The sequence below is a fragment of the Hirundo rustica genome, chromosome 1 (assembly GCF_015227805.2).
Source record: "Hirundo rustica isolate bHirRus1 chromosome 1, bHirRus1.pri.v3, whole genome shotgun sequence".
NCBI classification, from domain to species: domain Eukaryota; kingdom Metazoa; phylum Chordata; class Aves; order Passeriformes; family Hirundinidae; genus Hirundo; species Hirundo rustica.
In genome coordinates this window covers 139,461,735-139,481,780 of record NC_053450.1, presented here as the reverse complement: position 1 = coordinate 139,481,780, position 20,046 = coordinate 139,461,735, and the positions used below count along the sequence as shown (strand labels likewise).

The following is a 20,046-nucleotide window of genomic DNA, read 5'->3' as shown; positions in this document are numbered from 1 at the left end:
CACAACACAAAAGGCTGCAGACAGATTTAATATAAATGTGCTTTATTGCAGAGAAGTTACATTATTTACATGCTGCAACACATTACAACATAAATCTATCAAGTATTTCATGGTGGATGCTGTTGGTTGCCAGATAACGTTGTCATAAGAACCACATTATAAAGTGAAGAGACTTACAGCTTTATATACTCTACAACTTGGAGTAGCTAAAATTTTAAAAGTCAAAGGCAGTGTTTGCTCAGGCCTGCCCGTTGTCATATGCATGCAAAAGCCTAAGGAGAGCAAATATAAACGTCTTGTCTGGTTTCAGGTCTATGATGCCACCAAAGCTGATGATAGGTGTGTACTGATTTATATTTTAAAGCGCGTAATCTTGCATAAATTATACAAGTCTAATAAGATTGGTATAAATCTAATTATTTATAAACCATGGCTCAGAAATAAAGGAGATATGCAGCTTGCACATGCATTTAGAAGGACAACCTAGCAAATGTTTGTGACCTTCATGTTTACTGTCTTTTCTCTTACCAGATCTGCTAGAAAACATCTTCATAACATCTTTACTCTAGAGTTGCACTTCTCTTGGCTGAACAATGACAATGAAATTCCAGAAAAAAGACATCTAAGCAATCTAGTCAATATATGCTGGTGGAGAAAAATCTATGAAATACAAAACATTATTTATGTCTAACTTAGTATGTCTTCATTAAGCAGTGCTTCTAGCAGCATCATAGTGTAATAGGATAGCTGAGTGAAGTTTGGCCCCTTATTTTCTTAAATGTGAAATAATTTAAGTCCCAATTGCATCTGTAGCCCAAAGATCAGTCGCTTAATAAATTGCGGAAAGCTTTTTTGTTTTCTAAAGGAAAGTTTTCCAATTGTGTCAGTCTTAGGGGATGTGACTACAATGAGCCTAAAGAACCACAACAGACCGTTTTTAAGAAGTGAGGGAAAGGGTCAGGATGAAAGAAATCTAAACCAAAAGAGAAAATACAAGCCAATGCCTTCCCTGGTTAACCAGCCATCGCTTTTTGCTTGCTGTGCAGCCGGGCTGCCTTACACCAGCCAAGGTATGGGCTTTGTTTCTATGTTTTTAATGAAGTTATCTTTCCAAACAGAAAGAAAGGGAAAAGAAACCAAGCAAGTACAGATATATAGCGGTGGCACAGACACAGTCATGCACAAAGGGCTTGATCCTGCCAGTAACGCAAGGGGCAGTGGTACTGTGCGGACACTTTGCCGATGCGGATCCCCTCATCCTCGGTGCACAACGCACCCCTACACGGCTCCTGCAGAGCAGGGCATGGGCAGTGTGGCCTTGCTCAGCTCCGAGGTAAAGGATGGAGGGCCAGATGAGCAAGGGCATGAGGGCTGGTGCCTGCTCCTTGCAACCACCTGTCTCCAAGCGGGGCAGTGAGTACATACAAATATTTCCTTTTATGATCCTTCTGTGGATGCCCACTTCCAACCTCACATTCGGGCTCCCGTAAATGAGCCAGGGCAGCCTGCCATAAGCTGTCCCACCATCCCAATCCCAAAAACCCCTGCTGAGACTGCAGAACTTCCCTTCAAGGATAGGAGAGGTGTGAGATGATCAGCATTTCAGCAGGTTTAAAATTGTACATTTCTCTGCACATAGGGTCAGTGTGCTCCTGGAGGCCTCCCAGAAAGCTCTTTTCCCAGGATAGACTTCTTCCCATGGAAATACAGGGTTATTTTCTCTCAGAAAAGCTGATCAAGTCCCACTGAAGCTGACAAGACAAGTTATAGACAAATCCCCATGAGTATCTGGGACTGGGAAGGGAGAATCTGAGCACACCAGGTCTAATCTCAACTCTTTTCCACACTTACACAGAGCTGGATTTGGGCTGCACAGAGGATGCCAGTGGCACTGCGTGTGCAAAGTGGGTGCACTGATGTCTGAAACACCCAGACTCATATGCCTGACTCCCTTCCATGGGTGGAACAGGGATTCTGGGTTGAAGAGTCCCCAGTCAGATCTCCTAGACCATAATTATGCCCTAAAAAAGAGGGGTGGGAGAGTCAGACGAGCCCAGGGTAGTAAAGACCTAAGTCAGCGCATCCCCATGGTGGAACTGAGCACTATCCTGGATAACCTGGTTAGCTGGGGCAGTTCAGTTCACTTAATTTGGAATTAATGAGCAAAATTTCTAAGTGAGGTAACATGTTTAGACAGCACCAAGACCTGAGTCAACTTGTCCCCAGCTGGCTCAGGTGTTGGAACATTCCAGGATTGGGCTTAGCAGTGGCAGTAGGAAAAGCAGATCCGTCTTGATCTGTCAGTCTAGACATTCCCATAGACTCCTCTCCATTTTGAAGGACAGAAAAAAATCCTCTCATGCCCAGGTTGTCTAAGTCCCTCTGCTCATTGCATTTTATCTTAAGCCACTTCTTCTATGATGCCACAAAAATCAGTTTATACTACATATGTGTATGTGCATGTGTGTATTAGATATGACATTTATATATATATATTAAACATATATAAATACCTATTTTTATATATATTATATATATATTAAACAACACATTCTATTCAATCATCCACATTTCATGTTCTTCCACCAAATCCCACCACTTCTCTCAAAATGCACAAGTTCTTTAGGACTGAGCTGTCTTTGTTGTGGAGTACATTACGTGTAGCCAATTCCTGTGAACAGCACTTTACTGGTACTGCACTGAGATTGCTGGGGCTGTTTCATTACTACTGATACTCCTCAGAACCGTTCAACACGTCCTCGGGCCCTGATGGTGAACTGTCACTAAGATTCACAGCTGTGAATGGGCCACCTATGAATTAAGCTCAAATGCACGATGAGGACTGCAGCTATTGCTGTAAAGAAGCACTGTATCAAACACCAACTTTTACTGTAAATGTACATATAAATTTAAAAAAAGTCAAAGCATTTTGGAGAGTTGGAGAGAGATACCATCATTTCTGTTCCCAGTATCGCTTACATTTGCATATATGGGGCAAGAGTAATATTTTGGAATTCTCTCCTCATTACAAGAGCCAATGTTTTGAGGTTTGCCAACAGGGATAAACAGTGGAGTGTTGTTCCATAAATAAAATATCTCCCAGCGCTGTCTGATTTTAGTAAAACAGGTGATAATTTCTGGGGTATATTCATTGTCATTCTTGCTTGTCTTACTTAACAGTATGAAATACTGAACAAGATCATCACCGTTGATGTTTAAAGTAAGATTTCTTGTCTCCTAGATGATATTTTCCAATAAGTAACAAAAGACCCAAATAAGTTGTCCTAGGACTTACCAGTATATGCAGCTAAGATGACTGAATTTCCACTATTAACAAAATCCATGAGCATTAACAGGGAAGTGCATAACTTACTGCATATAAAACCCCTGAATAATACAGTATCAAATTATAAATATAAATAACAGAGAGTAAACAAAAAAAACCCCACTATATAAATCACAGGAAAGAAAAAAAAAATAATCTCCAAAGCCCAAAAGAATTTCCCAATATGAATTACGGCTTCCATAGCCAGTGAAAGATTACTGCAATTCTATATATATAAACAAAAAGGTCTACAGCAGGTATTTTAACTTGCAGTTAGAAGACAGTATCTGCGGATTGCATAAATATGTTGTTGTGTCACAGATTATCAAAGTTATTTGCAAAAATTATACAATCTGGAATGCTTTAATATGAGACACAACAATGTACTTAAACACACAGTAATAAGAAAATTAAAGCAACAATTTTATAAAATATTTTGGGATGCATTTAGTTAGCAGCGCTATTTAGATTAAATATGTAAAGTGAAAATTCGTCACTTCAATAAGCTGCTCGTTGATACCCCTTTTTGCCATCAGGATATCTGTGTCCCACTTCTGCTGGATCTTTAAAGTCCCAAGGGCAAGTTACAGCCAGTTACAGCATCCAGAAATAATTTGGTTAAGATCTACACTGTGCGTTTGTTATCATCTTATTATTTTTTCTTTTAAAAGAGAATTGATTTCACAAAGGCAGATTTCTTTCATTGACACAGTAAAATCCTTGGAGCAGGGACCATATTCTGGGCACTGCTAATCACATTGTTGGCACTCAACATATAAATAATAACAGCAATAACAATAATTTACTTTGCTGAACTCCTACTTATTTGTAGTGCTGATTCCCTTGATTTAAGTGATGCTCCTTAGGGATTTTCAGATCCTTTTGGCCTAAGTCCCCTCTGTCTTTTCTGTTGTCTGTCTTCTCAATGTTGCTACTCTCCTCAGTCTGAAAGCCTCTTATTTTCGAGGTGCTGCTGTTTTATTTGCACTTATAGCAGAGGTGTTCAATAAAGCTACACTTCTTTCTGCATTTGGTAAATCTGCTGTATCATACTCCCAAGGGCAGACTTCAGCTCGAGATGCTAAAGGTTGCTGTAGGTAACTACTTGGCTTATGGGAGTTAGATGAAAGCACATTTCCCTCAGAAGAGGCAATTTTTTTCTGTTCAGCCAATTTATTGATGTTTTCCTTTTCTGCTGTTTTCTGGGGCAGCTCCTCCCGCTCCCCAGCACGGGAATTAGGTGTATACCTATTCACAGTCTCACACTTCTGCCCAGGAGAGACCTGGGACTTGGAATTTGACTGATTTTTTTCATTTTCAAAGATCTGCTGCTCTTGTGTCTCCTGAGTGGCTGCTTCCACCTTGTCTGAGCTCTTTTGATTTGACTGTTGGTACCCCTCAGGCGTCTTCAGCTTATGATGAGTCTTCCCCTTTGGCTGGGAAGGGTGGTTTTTCTCTGGCTCTGAGGAAGCAATAGACACATGTTTTTGAGCTTTAGAGTCAAAAGGCACAGGACCAGGAATTTGGTCATATATCTCCCAAGGACAAACTTCTCTTATGTTGAAATTGTCCTTGTTCAGAGACTTACCTGGGCCTGTGTCTGGATTTGCAGGTGTTTGACTAACCCTTTGCTGTTTAATAATTCCGGATTTATGGGTTTTCTTTGTTTCTTCAGACTGGGTAGAGTTTTTCCGGTGAGAATCCTTATGTTCCCCTTTATCGGAGGCTGAGTGCTTTTTGCTGGCCTCCTTACCCTTCTGCTGAGATTTAGGAGATTTAGTGCTTTCTTCTAAGCTCTGTGTTTTACCTGTTAGTCCCAGAGTCTTTTCCTTGGCACTAGCAATAACACTGAGGGATTTTTGTAACACAGACGTTCGTGGATGCAGAGGCTTCTTATCGGCACTTAAATTATGCGCACTTACTGATTTGCACACCAAAGGGACTGACTCAGTGGAGACAGCTTCAACTTTTTCAGGAGCATTTTTGGTTAATTTGTTACCATTCAAGGAGTCTAGAATCGTTTTCTCAGCAGCTATAACTTCTGCACTTTCTGTAGTTAAGCCATTTGGTTCTTCTGTTTGATCCCTAACATGATCGTAAGTGCTGTGGGACTTTTTTAAGGAAAAGACTCTGTTTTTCAAAGTCTCTTCTTTTGGCTTTGCAGAACTTGTGGAATCCGGTGGGTTTTTCTTCAGTGTGGCCAAGTTCTTCACAGCACTGTGCTCCATCGGGTCCTTTTCGTCCCTGGAGCACTGCCTGGTGACCGTCTCAGGGATTTCTGTAATACGCCGCATTATTGAGCGCCCCAAGCCCTTTTTAGAGCACCTTTTTTTCTGGAGATGTGGATTATTAGCAATCATCTTTTTTCTTTTATAGATTTCAAGCTGAGCGTATAGTTTCTTCAACTCATCCTGCAAAGCAAAGTGAATGGGAAAACTAGTATCCACACAGTGAACACAGTGAAACAAGCAGCCTGATGAAGGCAAGACCTACTGCTCTAAAAAGGGCATTAAACTCATTTCACTGTCTTTTCTAATTCTTGAATATGCCATTTCTCCATCAACTCGAATCCCGATTTTTTCCACTTTAGAAAAAATTCAACCCTTGTGCTCAAACATGTTACTTTTCACAGCAAGCACACTTCAGATTCATTTATGCTGTTTCAGATTTCATAGTGCTATAGTGTATGCTTTCCTGCTGAACTCTATAGCTGTTTTTTGTTCTCAGAACATAAGGCCTTTTATCATGTAAAATAAGAATAAAGTAGTTTTTTTCCATTAATCAAGTTTTTAAAATTTTATCTTTATAGTTATGTATGCTTATGCATATATTACATACAAATGACTAATTAAACTGAAACCAAAAGTTGTTTGCACTTCAAGATAATTGAGAATCTATCTAAACTGCGTAACAGCTCTTGCTGAGCATGATTCCTCCTCCTTAGCCACCATTATAACTTTTACTGCAACTAGTAATGCAGCATCTCTTCACACTAGTAAATACTTCCCATGAGAGTTTACATGACCTGATACCACAATCATAAAAGATCTAAGATGGCATTTTTCAGCTGATATCTGCAAAGAGAAACAAATGCATGCAAGTTGGAGTTTTCTTGTAGGAAAAAGTGTCCTTGAAAATGAATGCTATTTAAATGAGTTATATGTACCCGAATATCTTCAGGATCCAAACTATGTTCACTCCATGCTGAGTTGATACTGCTGTTCAGATAGGATCCAGACCGACCCATATCAAGCTCATCTTCATAAGCTTCTGTAGCTATATCATCTCTTGGATTATTGCTTGAATGTGAAAACTGTAAGTGTTCACAAAAAATATGTTGCCATGAGTACAAAAGTTTACTTCAACATCAGTGTAAGAGCTTACAACAGTTTTTACGGCACAATGACCCTTCTATAGATTTAATGTGATTCTAGAACGCAAAACATTACTGTAAGCTTCATTGGCTTAAGTAGAGTCCTATAGAGTCTCAGTATTGTATGGAAGGAACTCTTATTAATGATGGCTTAACTTGATAAGTCTTAGAGATCTACATAAGGAAAAAAAAAAATCTACTTATTTTGATACCTGTTTGAATCTCCTTAAATGGCATTTCAAATAAACTGGCATGAAAATAGACTTTCAGACATTATTTCCAATTAGGCTGCTAAAGCAGTAAGACACTATTTTATACAACATACATCTTAATAATCCTGCAGAAAGCAATTCTCCTATTTTAGATCCTAACCCTGAAAAGGAAAGGGTGGATAAGGTGGGGAAAGAAACCAAACATAAAAGAGAAAAAGATAAAAGAAAGAAACTAATGAAAAAGTAGACAACTTTTTTCTTCTATGTTTCACCAAATCCTTGAATCAGGAGCTAGAGTGAGGTTGTCATTACTGTTTTGTTCATATTGATTCATTCTGCTGAAGTTATTATTGTCCACATAGTCATCTGTCTTCAGGACTTTGTGAATAGAACTAAACCTTGTGGATCTTAATTCTCTGAGTTCTTTGGTGTGTTGGAAGAAAAGTCTGTGCAGTGTAACACAGATAATAAGCTAAAAATGAAAGTGTTGATCAGTAGTTATGAGTCAGCTTCTTAAAGGTCAACAAATTTTCTAGGCTAGTTTAGAAAGGCTCCTCTGAAGATAAAATACATGAATATAAAATAGGAAATATAAGATTATTGCTAAAGACCAGAAAAGTAATTTAAAATAAAACAAGGTTATGCAGTATTAAGGTTGCATCAATGAGTCCCTTGTTACAACTGTTCAATGTACATATATTTGGGAGGCATCAGCATGCCCTGTACTGACACACAGGGAAAAGGCAGGAATAGCAGCTTCATTAACCAGAAAATTCATTAACCTGAACTGCTTAATGCTCTTTCTTCATATGTAGCTTTCACTTTTACTGCTATTTTGACTTTTGTTTGATTAATATGATTACTCATTTCAAAATCCATTAGAAAGTAATTACTTTTGCTGGGGTACTGTCCTAAGAAGGAAGTTCCACTCCATTGCTGGGGACTGCTGCTAGGGACAGGAGGAGCCACCTGCAGGTCTCCTGTCCCCAGTGAGACACTGGGGCTTCGCTCCTGGCGCCCCACGGGAGGTGTCTGGGCTGCAGCTCGGGGGCTTTCTCTGCTCTGCCCTGACTCCACCTGTGCCCCCCCCCCCCCCCACACATCCTGACACCAGTACCACTCCTGGCTCCTTGTCACAGCCATGTCTCCTCCCAGTATGCAGCATCTGTCTGTCCCAGGCTCTGACTTGCAAAGGGTTCTCTTTTTTGAGCTTGTAACTGCCTGGTTTAAATCCCTACCTCCCTATCTCCTGATTCCAGTGTTTCTATGCCCTTGCCTAAACTCTTTGTCTGTTCCCAGCTTTGGTAGCAGCACAGTCACACAAATACCTAAAAAGAAAAGCACAGTTAGGCAGGTTCCTTTCCTTCTTATATTAATCACATCAACACTTTAAGTACTTTAAACTCCTGGAATTCTGAAAGCTGAAAGAAAGAAACTTTGAAAATAGTTTATACTTTTTAAAATAAAAACAATACAGCTTTCAAGATAAAATAGCCAAATTTTACATCCTCCTTTTCTATCAGTTGCTGCTAGATGTACACAGAATTGGTTCTGCATGACAACATTTATGTTCCTCAGTCTTGGCAAAAGAAAAGAGACAGCAGATTCAAATACCTTAGGGATCAGAAGAAGCCCAACAGTGACTGTCACAGTCAAATGTGTGTGTGCAAAGAACAGCATCAGCATCCAGTCAGACTGAAGTCTTGAAGCAAGAATGAATCTGAAAATAGAATTCAGGGTTGCAATTCACTGCATTTCTCCAGTGCATTAGATTTAATATCTTTAGTATTCCTTAGGTTCCTTTTCACTGAAAGGCCAAACAACTGGTTTTGTTCTGTACTGCTTTCATACAGACTAAAAATTATATCCATACGCTTTCACTATATGCTAAACAACTCTGAAAAAAAAAATCAACAACCCAAAATATAAAAAGAATCAACAGACCTTAAATTATCCTCCTTATTCCATCTTTCTCACTCTATTGAGCTGTCCTTTTGTTTTGTGTACATTGCAGAGTTTCTTTGGCCTGAGTTATGGCAGCTTACATACATTAAGGAGCTGAAGGGATGGTTGTAGGTTAAGCACATGTACTATGATGAATTGCAGTGCACCTTATAAACACAGGATGTCCACAGATCACAGCTACTGAGTACAGCTGATAAGCTATCCAAGGGAGAACTGAACTGAAATGCTTTTTAGCAGGGAGCAGAGAAATGGTCTTTATTGCAGGACTGAGCAGCTGAGTGCTGCGGGGTCCAAGAGCCTGTGAATGCTTGGAAATGAGTGGCTGAACTTCTCAAACCAAACAGTGCCTTGCTGAGCTTTCCAAAGGAGTGGTACAACAAGCGGTGCAGTTAAAGCTGAAGCATGCTTGGCTCGTCTGCTTTAGTGAGCTCCCAAAGACAGAAGCAGTAAGCAGTGCAGCGGATGAAGGGATGTACTGCTGGCTTGCAGTTTCCAGGTTTACAAAAATCATTCAGACAGAAATGACATTTGCAACTTATCCAAGTTCACAGATGCACATTTTGAAGAAGCTTTTGTTAACAGAAATAGTCTGGCATGAAACACTGGCTTACATGCTGTAATAATACAGTCATAATTACTTGTTTAATACTTTGTAAATGCAATGTTTTATGAACACAACAAAATATTCCAATTAATTAATTCCTAGAGAGATATGTTGCTTTGGGGTGTGCAGGAATATGAGGAGGCTCAGGCCTGAGATTTAGCAAACTGAACACAACTGAACTGATGAAGATGACACGAGAAACTGATGGATGTAACAAATAAGAGAACAAAAAGTGAGCAAAAGTTACAGACAGTGCTGTAAAGGATGGGAAGGTTTCACAGGTGGTTAATAGGGAGTCATTTGAAAGATGGCCAGACTTCACAGGTAATTGAAGGACCTTTGAGGGAGCAAAACTTGCAAAGTCAGTGACACTGGTGTAACCACATCAGTAATGGCAGATAAGATTGTGACTACCTAGCTAATGGCATCACAAATGCCAAAATTTGAGTACAGATGTAGCAAAACTGTGACCAATAAGAAAATAAATAATGAGGGTGGGTTGTTTATTTGGGAGAAGACAAGGACTGGGACAGATAGGGGATAAGGTAGGTGGGGGAAAAACAAGCATGGAAAAAAGGGGGGGATAAAATGGCTAGTGACAAGTAAGCAAGTTGTTGCTGAGCTCTGTACCTGACGTATCTCCCATCTTCTCATTCAATCCTTCTTATGTGTGACACCACCCTCTCCATGGTGTGCACGTGCAGTTGATGAACAAGCCTCAGGCAGCACGTGGGTCACTGCCCCTGGGAAGACCCAAAGTGTCAGTGCAGGCCCAGCTGCAGAGGAGGAACAGGACCAGGCTGCGAGTGCCGGACCTGCGCTGGCCCCTGCGGCCAGCCAGGTGCTGTGTGACTGCCCTGACGTGGATTTGCTCAACCTGCATTGGAGCCAGCAGCAGCCAGATCCATCAGACAGATGGGAGAAAACACCCACATCCTGATGGCCACTGGATTTAGTTAACCCTTAACAGATCCAATGCTCAGATTCTGTGAAGGATCTCATGCTTGCTTTAAGCTCGAGACCTTGACTGATTAAGGTATCCATGCCATACCATGTCTCTGAACGCAAAATCGCTTTTGTAGTAGCCATTCAGCCCTAGCAAAGATAGGATTTCTATTTGAATGAGATTTTTTCCATGTAAATTCTGGGCTTCTCAGTAATATAAGAGAAAGAGCAATGCAGGAATTTAATACTATGCAGATCTGAAGATAATCCAGAATCCTCTGTTTCTGAAATGGGAATACTTTCAAAGGAAAACAAAACACGAACAGTTCAAGGTTTTATTTAGTGCTCTCATATGAGCTTTGGGAGTTTTCAAACTGGATGGTTGCCTTGTAGGTGTCCTTCAAGGCTCCAGTACTTTCAGCTTCATGACAATTCAGGTACGTCATCTAAATCTAAGTTGTACATTTCTGCCCTTCCAGTTGCATCCAGAACTTGGCAAAGAAGATGGGGGGAAAAAAAAAAAAAGTAGAGAAATAGATTAAGACTTGTGCACACAGAAATGGACATAATCTCAGGAGGGATTGTGTACACTTTTTTTCAATCTTATCTATAAACACTGCACAATATTTCTTCAACAAACCAGCATATATCAGGTAGATGGGAAAGAATCAATATAAAATGTACATAAAAAAAAAAAAAAAAAAAAAAAAAAGGAAAAATAGGATCAGCAGACCTTAGGCTGCAGGCACAGGATTGTCACTAAGACAAACTGAAAGACTTAATCTGTTTGTGTCTCCATCATAAGGTACGTATTAAAATGCTACATTTTCCCCTTTTCCCCTCTCTTCCATCCAAGGTTACTTGCTTATTGTTCTATTGTTAAAAGAAACTTGCAGCCCACAAAATAACTCCGAACTATATCTTCTAACATGGCTCAGCACTGCTTAGGGATATAAATTAATATAAATTAATATAAATTAATGGGGGAAAAATTGACTGAGAAGCCACCATATTGGTTATAATAAGCTCAAAAGTGAATTTTACATCTATCAGGAATTAAAAGAAAAATGCTTCCATCAAATAAAGATTTTAAACAATAACTTTGCAGATGTTTGTGTTAGGGAGTATAGATTTTGAATGTATGTGGGTGTTGAGATACAGGGTTAAGAGAAGAGGAAGGAAAAGAAATGGCATGCCTGAAAAATGCAGTGAACTGTATAACAATGATAAGAGAAAAGAGCACCAGGAAGGAACAGGGATGAAGGATTTGCTTTGCTGATATTTACTCAGAAAAAACCACGAAAGCAAAAATCAAGAAGACAAGGAGGAATGTTAGTGCCAAGACAGACCAAGGAACAGAGAGGAATATTTGAAGAAATGTAAAAAAGATAAAAACTTAGATAAAGTATGTTAGGAGGCAAAAGATGATGTGAGAATGTCAGAAGAAAGTCTTAAGAGTTTTTACAGGATGAGATGAAACTCATGTTATCTTGCTCTTTTACATTTTCTAGGACCAATTTATTTTTACAAGGTACTCTGTAAGAAAGCCAGATTTAATAAATTTTCATGTAGCAATAGCAAAGACCATTTTTTATTTGTTACTACCCAAGTAATTTACAAGTATGAAATGTAGAGCTCATTATAGAGTTTGGAAGAAACATGGGCTTTATATTACTGATACAGCATCATATGCATAACAATTTTTTTTATGTCAGCATATAAAACACTATGCTTCATGCCCAAACCAATACAATACAACCAGCTGCAGCTCACCAATCTGTTGCACACCAAAAAAAGTACATACAAACCAATATTCTTACCTGCTGTTTTTCTAGGGATACAAAACAGTGAGCAGTATGTAGATGACTGAAGACAGACAGTTTTGCTATACCTAATTTATCATATATACTGAGGTTTGAGGCAAGAAAATATCACCTAACTATATTGGAAAAAAAACCCTAATTATAAAATTTCATGTTCTTGAATCCCATGGGAACAGTTTTAAGTTTAGTAAGCACTTAATTTGCAGAAACAAATATTTATAAGACCTTCCATTATGCATCCTATCCCATTCACCCATTCTAAGTTGTATCATATGAAACCTGAAAGATAAATGGTTAATTACTAGATCTACAGATCACTTGCCTAATTGTATGGAATATAGCAGAGATAATGAGCTCATTGTGAACTGCAACAGCCATATAACGTGGCTCATGAAATGCTGATGGGACTGTCCGCACTGCATAGCAGAGATAAACACCCCACAAGAGGAATAAAAATTCAGCTGTGAGAAGAACAAAAAGAAATAATTTGCAATTAGTTTTATAGATGGAAGGAAATTTGAAGCACTACAGTATCTTCTGTATGTGTATCTATGCAAAGACAGTACACATGTATATAAGTAACACATAGGCATTCAAACTCTTTCAGATATTGTCACTGTAAATTATGTATTTGGCTTTAATTTTACATGTCTTTTTCCAGATCAGGAACCTTTGCATTCATGGTATTTGTTTTTCAATTGACAGACTGAGACCATGTCTAAAAACATCTTGCTTGCTTTTATAATTGGTACTACAGAAGTCTGATATAACTTCAAATAATAAGTATTTTTAGTTGTAGCTCTGGTTCTTGTTACAGAGGCAGAAATAGTGCTACTACCAGACTGTAGGCTTTTTAAGACAAGACTTTCATTTCAAAGGTTTATAACTTAGATAAAACAATATATTTTGTGTTTAAAAAATTCCTCTGTTCATGACAGTTAATTCTGCTGGTACCCATAATATGACAAGTCACTTCAGAGGTTCTAATGCACTTAAAAACAAATGATGTGTTTCTGTTAGAAGAAAAATGACTAAAGGAAGAAAGGAGAAAAAGTAGGGTGTCTGGATCAGTCTAAACTATTCAGTTAGAGGTAGCTCATCCGCACCCAGCAGATTGCCACCTTCAGCTTCCAGTGGACAGCCTGATGCGACATCATTTTGATCTTGATATGAATGTAGTGATTTCCTAACCATCTTGAAAAAACTCCCAGAAAAAATAGCCCTACAGTTCTGTCATGTAGTTATGAATAGAGATGGTGCCAGTCCCTCTTGCCTTGCAGTCTGGGTTGACAATGGCTGGAAGTGTTTAGGTGTCACCCAGCAATGTGCAGTTCCATGTTAGACCCCAGCAATGTCAGCACTGCTCCAGATCAGCTTCACACACTATGATCCCATTGTTACTCACATATTGCTTTGGTCTTGTTGAATTTTTGCAATAAAAACTACAATTAAATGCCGTATAAGAGAAATTTAATTCTATTAAATAATAGAATACTAATTCTTTTTCAGACCTATTTTTGCCAATTATTTTTCTATACTGTAACTAAACCTGGTGATCAGTGACATCACCCTGTGGAAGTGATCAGCAAATAATTACTGGTCTGGTTTCAGTAATGACACAAATGCTTGTGAACCCCACAATTAACAACGGACTAAAATATAGCATCAACACTGGATATCTCATTAGAACAGGTCCTCCCATTCCTCCATTTTTAGTAGTTCACAACTGCTGTAACTTACCTATAGTATATTGTTATACCATTTTGAAACTCCTAATTTTGCTCTTAATTCCAGCTAAAATCAATAAGAGACAAGTCTGGATAAAATGAATTCAGTTATATAAATCTCTCTGTGCTATGACAAGAGTTCAGTTTGAACTCTGAACAACACTTTGCACATTTCTTCATGAAAAATGTATGTCCTATCTCCAAGATCATAACTTTTACTAGAACAAATCCTTCATAGACCCAGCAGCCTTACCAGTTACATAAACCCAAACACCTGAAGCGGCATAATCCTTCCATACTGCTGGTTTTGTGTTCTTCCTCACCAAATCCTAACAATAATAAACTTTCTGATCTTTTGACTAAGTAATAGTATGATTTGAGGCCTTACTGAGTGTCAAAATGAAAAAAAATCTTGGTATGAATTTCTGAGACGGTGTCCCAGCCTGGGTTTGAGCTCAACAAGAGCACACATGTAGGTATGTTTTTCCCAAATTACTCATACACTTGGGCAAACTGGCTGCTACTTCCATTTCATTTCTAGAAAATTAGCTATGTGATAAATGAAGTCTATCATTCTGGTTTCTTAAAAACCTCCTGCACAAAATGACTTACCAAGCTATCTTGATCATAAAGTCTTTCCTGACCAAGTAGAATACAAGTTTGGCTTCAATGAAATAAGAATAAAGATGTTTTACAAATCTTAGCAGGTGTGGGTGTGTGTGTGTGTTTGTTTTTGGGTTTTTGTTTGTTTGTTTGTTTTTGTTTTATTTTTGGGGCTTTTGGGGGGGGGGTGTTTGTTTGGTTTGTTTTGTTCTTTAGGTAGTTGCCTCACATATGCAGAATCATGGCACTGAAATGTATTGCTCTTCAAATGACTGTAATTTATTGCTTTAATTGCTCCATAATGATTTAGAAAAAATTGAAAAGCAGAAATTTGTAAGAATTAGGCTGCTAAAGCCAGATCACTGTATCTTACTGTCCTGTCTTCTTTGGAAACCCTTCATACTGACACTCTTCGGGAGGGCTCCTCTAACATGCCAGACAATGCCTATTTCCTCACATTTTGCCTTTCATCCAAACTTCCCCCACTCCCCAACGTGAGCAGGACAACTGAATAGATGAGCTAATTGTGCAATAACAGGCACCTTCCATGGTCTGGTACCCATGGTCTGTTCTTCTTCCTCTTTCTCAGCTGAAGTAAGAAGGGCCCCAAATTTCTTTCTGACTGAAAAGATCAGTTACAAGTGCTAAAAAAAGTTTGGCTTTCAAAGAAATAAAAATACCCATATAAAATTTCATGTGCTGAAGGCATTCTTACTTGAACTAAAGAGTGAAGGCCAAATTTTGCTTACTTTTAGAAGAAAAAATAAAAGATCTGTAATTTTGAATTAGTGGATTTTGGATTTTTTTTGCATATAGAACAAATGAAAACGAAAAAAACCAAAAACCAACCCCATACTTCCATTAAAAAAACCCAGCACCTTGCAACTAAACATTTCAGTTAGCTGGGTTAAGTAGGAAGGCAGGTAGCGTCTGATCTTCACATCTGATTAATTCTGAAAATTTCAGTTTTCAGTTTCACAATCATAGTTACAAGGAGTTCTTAAGACAAGAGGCAATTTCAAAGTATTAAAATACTGGAGCATAACAGTAGTTTGTACCATTCAGTGCATAATGCTTTTAGAAAAGCTTTATATTTAGAGCAGAGTTGGCATTCCTGTCTGCAGATAATAATTACTGTGACATCTGGTTTGGAACACAAATACGGAAGAGCTCTTAAAACATAAGGTAAAATAACAGAGTTACTTTACTTGCTAAGTCCAACATTACACTAATTTCATCAGCAATGACAAAACAAAACAGACTGATAGAAAACCAATTTATTATCTAAACCACTAATTAAACAGCTTAAATGTATCATGTAAAAGCTGTGTTTGGGGGAAAGTCAAGTTCCTATAATTCACTACAGATTGTTAGTGCAATTTGCAACAAAAATCTGAAGGTGTTATAAATTTTTGCTGCATTATTTTCCTATATGGCCTTTTTACTTTCTCAATATAAAATAAGGTAACATATTAATCTATTTATTCCTCCAATGAATAACAAAGATATAACTAACAATAGATAGATAGATAGATAGATAGATAGATAGATAGATAGATAGATAGATAATTGAGTACATCTGGCCACCATGCAGCAAGGTTCTAATGTACAATTCATCTCTGATTAGGTGGTTTAGCAGCACTTTGCTGCTTTGCAGGAAATATCTTTAATGGTCAAAATCTGGGAAATGTGGTATGAAATTTTTATTTGGCTTGCTGAATAATTTTCCACTAAAAGTCTGGTGTAGAAAAGTGACTTTCTGACCACTAAAGGAGTGTCTTAGCACACTGCATACCTGTCAAGAGCAAAGTCAAAACAGATGATCATGTGTTGTTCCTATGATTTAGCACAAGGTTTATAAATGATCCCATTTCACATATTAAACGCAAAACCAAAAAAACCCTTCCTTTCCCCTTCTGAAAAAAATATGGAAATTCCTAGGAGAGAGAGCTGTCAATTTTTCTCTGGACAGCAAATCCAGAGTCAAAACAATAAAACATAAAAGAGCTCTGAAAAAAACCTTGCAGTAGTTACTATATAATTATCCAAAACAGGCATTCAGATTTGGGAGAAAATCTCTGATAGATAAGAGGTTAACAAAAGGCACAGTTGCTTTAAAGGCATAAATGGATACAGATATGAATGGAAGGTAGGAGATGAAAATCTAAGGTGACCTCAATATGTCATGTGCACAAATGAATTAGTCTTTAAATATCTCTCTTCTTAGTCACTACCTACTTCTTATCCACAGAACCTTTTATCTGGTCTTTGCATTATCTGATCAACCTGCTTAGTATATTCATTGGTGCTTAAAAATCAGGATTCTTCCTTGTCTTCATGATGCTGATTGTGTTTTTAGAAAATTAAGCAATTTGGAGCACTTAGCTTGATCATCCAATACACTGGGCCAGACTTGTGTGATGCCACTGGTCTGTTACAACAAAGAGTGTGCCATGTCTGCTCACTTGAGGTCTTTTTAGGCCACTGCTCATATTCTGCACCTCCTGATAATGAAGGACAAGGATTTATATCCACAGTTTGTGGTATGTATCTGCTTTACAGAAAACGATGGACTCAGGGTTGTTATTACTGACTTAATCAAATTTTCTCAAAAGATCTGGGTTAATACATTTTCTAGGTTTTGCTAAACATGCAGGGGTCTGTGTTGCTCTGAGCAGAAGGAAATCCCCACGTTAATCCATTGCTGCTTTCACTCCTGCTATGCAGATGTCTGTACTTCACCTAATCAAGGCTGCCTAGTGACAAAAGCTCTGCAGTTTGTTGCAAATGTCATTTGGATATCTAGTGAATGACAGGAAAGACTGCAAGGGGGGAAGTGGTCTAGCACACATGCAAACTGACTTCTATCTCTGCTTGTGCCTCAGGCTCCTATGTATATGAAAAAAAACCCATTTGAAGTCCCCATTCAATCCAAACTTTGCAGAGATGATAATTTTTTTGCAGAAGTGGGAGCATTTTTCTTGCTATTTGGGTGCCAATACACATTTTTGCTGCGATTTGCAGCAAAAATAAGCATGCAGGGCTGCATTTGGAGCCAGTGAGACCACACAAATGTTGCAAATATATTTGGCTAAGCTCTGTAACAGAGCCAAAGGCATTGCAACATGGACAACCACATTAAATGGACCATATAACCCTAATCTCACTGTGCCTCAGCTTTGCCTGTGTAAAATGGGGATAATGCCACCCTGCCATTGCAGGACAACAGTGGAAATAAATGTGCTCATATTTGTGAAGAGCTTTGAGTCCTAAACTGTGTGCTTCCTTCCTGCCATGGTCAGGAGGGGAAAGTGAATTATTTCAGATTATCTTGGCTGCTTCTCAGTCCCCCTACCTTTCTCTTCATTCTCTTCCTCATGCCAGCCCCTCGGTGTGGATGGCTGTGGGCTCCCTGCAGACAGGACACCCATTCATGTGCTCACTTGCACTCTGATGTCCAGAAACTACTAGCAAAAAGAAGGCAGCCCTGAAAGATTAAAGCCCATTTTCATGACTCTGTATGAAGCTTTATGTCTGTCTGATTGCACTTACTTGTTTAAAAAGCACCCCAACAGGCCAAAACCAGGCCACTGCCCCCCAGGGATGCTTACATTAAAGCTGTGACTTACCTAAGTTCAATTGGTATTCTGAACTTTACATTGTTGGTAAAATAGCGCTGTTCCAACAATTATCCCATTTTTTCCCCAGGTTTTAAACTCTAATTACTGATTACCACTCTACTTACATCCATAACACAGCTACGCCAGCTCATCTATTTCTCTACCACACTTCCCTACATTTGAAATCCTGTTTACTGGAATGAAGTGAGCTATGGATCTGGAAGCACAGCTCTTCCATCCGTTCATTCACTCAGGGTGCCAGCTGGAGCTGAGCATGCACCATTTTAAAACTGGAAAAAAATTGTGTCCTCGATTGCTCCTGCGTTGCCAGCCAACGCAATCGCTTTCTGCATCGCTGTGTCCAATCTCCCACCTGGAGAGTTGCACCATGTCATAGGAGAAGCTTTTTTTCTTCAACTGAAAGGATTTTCATATATTTCAATGAACTGTGATTACAAGTCTTTAGTGTTGAGTTATTCCTAGCAAATTATAAATTACCAGAGGTTTATCTGTCTCTCCCACCATATCTCAGCATCATTTTAATTAGCTATGCACAGCAATAAAGAGAGCTATTTGTGGTGAAAGAATTGATGGTGGCAGATTCAGACTCTTTTTCTTCCCAGAACTTCCATAGCCCATGGCTGTGAAGGCTGAGAAAGAAGAGTGGGGTCCTTGGGCTGGTGGGAAGCCCATCATACTCTGTTCCCCACACAGTTACAAGATTGTCTTGCAGATCTACTCAAAGTGATGCAAGGGACATGCAGACCATGGGCTGTGGGTCCCATGGCTTCAGGGTGCCCTAGAGATGGCTTTTGCTGGCAGTGGAGACATATCCACTGACGTGAGTGTGAAGCCACAGACCTAGGAGCCTCACTGTCCTAAACACATGCCAGTCTCAGATCTCTAGTAACTCCTCTCATTTCTGTACTTCTTTTAACCCTTATACTCAAGCATTTTCTTAATTTCTCTAGACAGATGTGCTGTCCTGCCTCATGACTTCCACAGCTCACTGTTGTAATTAAAGCCAGCTGGACACTCTTGTCTCCATGTGCCCCATCATCCTCTTCACTTGTGTGTGGATGAGAGGGAGAACAGGACCAGCCGAAAACTGGCTGAGTGTGGGGCCTCTTCTCTCACATCTTAAAGAGGATGCAAGCAAATTCCAATGGCATCCAAAGTATTTAAAATGCTGGAAAGATTTGGAGCAGTACCAGTAGCGGACTCCAAAAGGAGTGGTGCAAAGACAAGAGGAAGTCAGAGCACCTTTTAGCCTCTCCCAAACCACAGGGGACATGCAGAAGCAACTAAATATGGCAGTCACCAATACATAAACACGTGGTCCAGGCAACACAAACGTGGTTTCCTGAGCAGAAATATTCTGTAGAAATCATGCCTAAATAAAAGCTATGGGACTTCACTTATCATGTAACAGGTAACAAGAAAGGTAAAACAAGGGGGTAATGCAACTCAAACTGCTAAACCTGGGAGTTCCAGCAGCACTCCCCACCTTTGGTGCTGTCCCTCAGACTGTTCCAGATTTACCTTATCCTAGAGATGAGTGGCATCTAACTGCGCAGGGTGCCGTTGATGTGGACTGTGGAAGGACTGCTGAAGAGGTGCACAGGGTGGCAGGAGCAGTGGTTTACAAACAGAAAAGAGACAGAGCTGAAGGTAGTTTGTAAAACACCATTCTTTTCCTACTTCTGCTGCAAATATTTTATACCGCCCTGGACTTATCACCTAAAATAAGCTTCTCACAAGTGATCACTATTTTTACATGATACATTTTTTGAGTGTCTAATGTGAGAAATGAAGCCAGATCCACTCCAGTGCTGAATTCTAAGCAGCT

At 39.1% G+C, this 20,046-nt stretch overlaps 1 protein-coding gene across 1 annotated transcript in view; it reads right to left on the bottom strand.

The window, feature by feature from the left end:
* Window positions 1-25: 25 nt before the first annotated feature.
* Window positions 26-20,046, bottom strand: part of GPR158 (G protein-coupled receptor 158) — a 194,241-nt gene continuing 174,220 nt past the window's right edge. The window contains exons 8-11 of the mRNA XM_040075372.2: window positions 12,570-12,708; window positions 8,525-8,630; window positions 6,492-6,638; window positions 26-5,736 (exon numbers count right to left, since the gene is read on the bottom strand). Coding sequence (XP_039931306.1) covers window positions 4,282-5,736; window positions 6,492-6,638; window positions 8,525-8,630; window positions 12,570-12,708 — 1,847 coding nt within the window. The 3' untranslated portion in view covers window positions 26-4,281. The remainder of the gene's footprint in view (window positions 5,737-6,491; window positions 6,639-8,524; window positions 8,631-12,569; window positions 12,709-20,046) is intronic.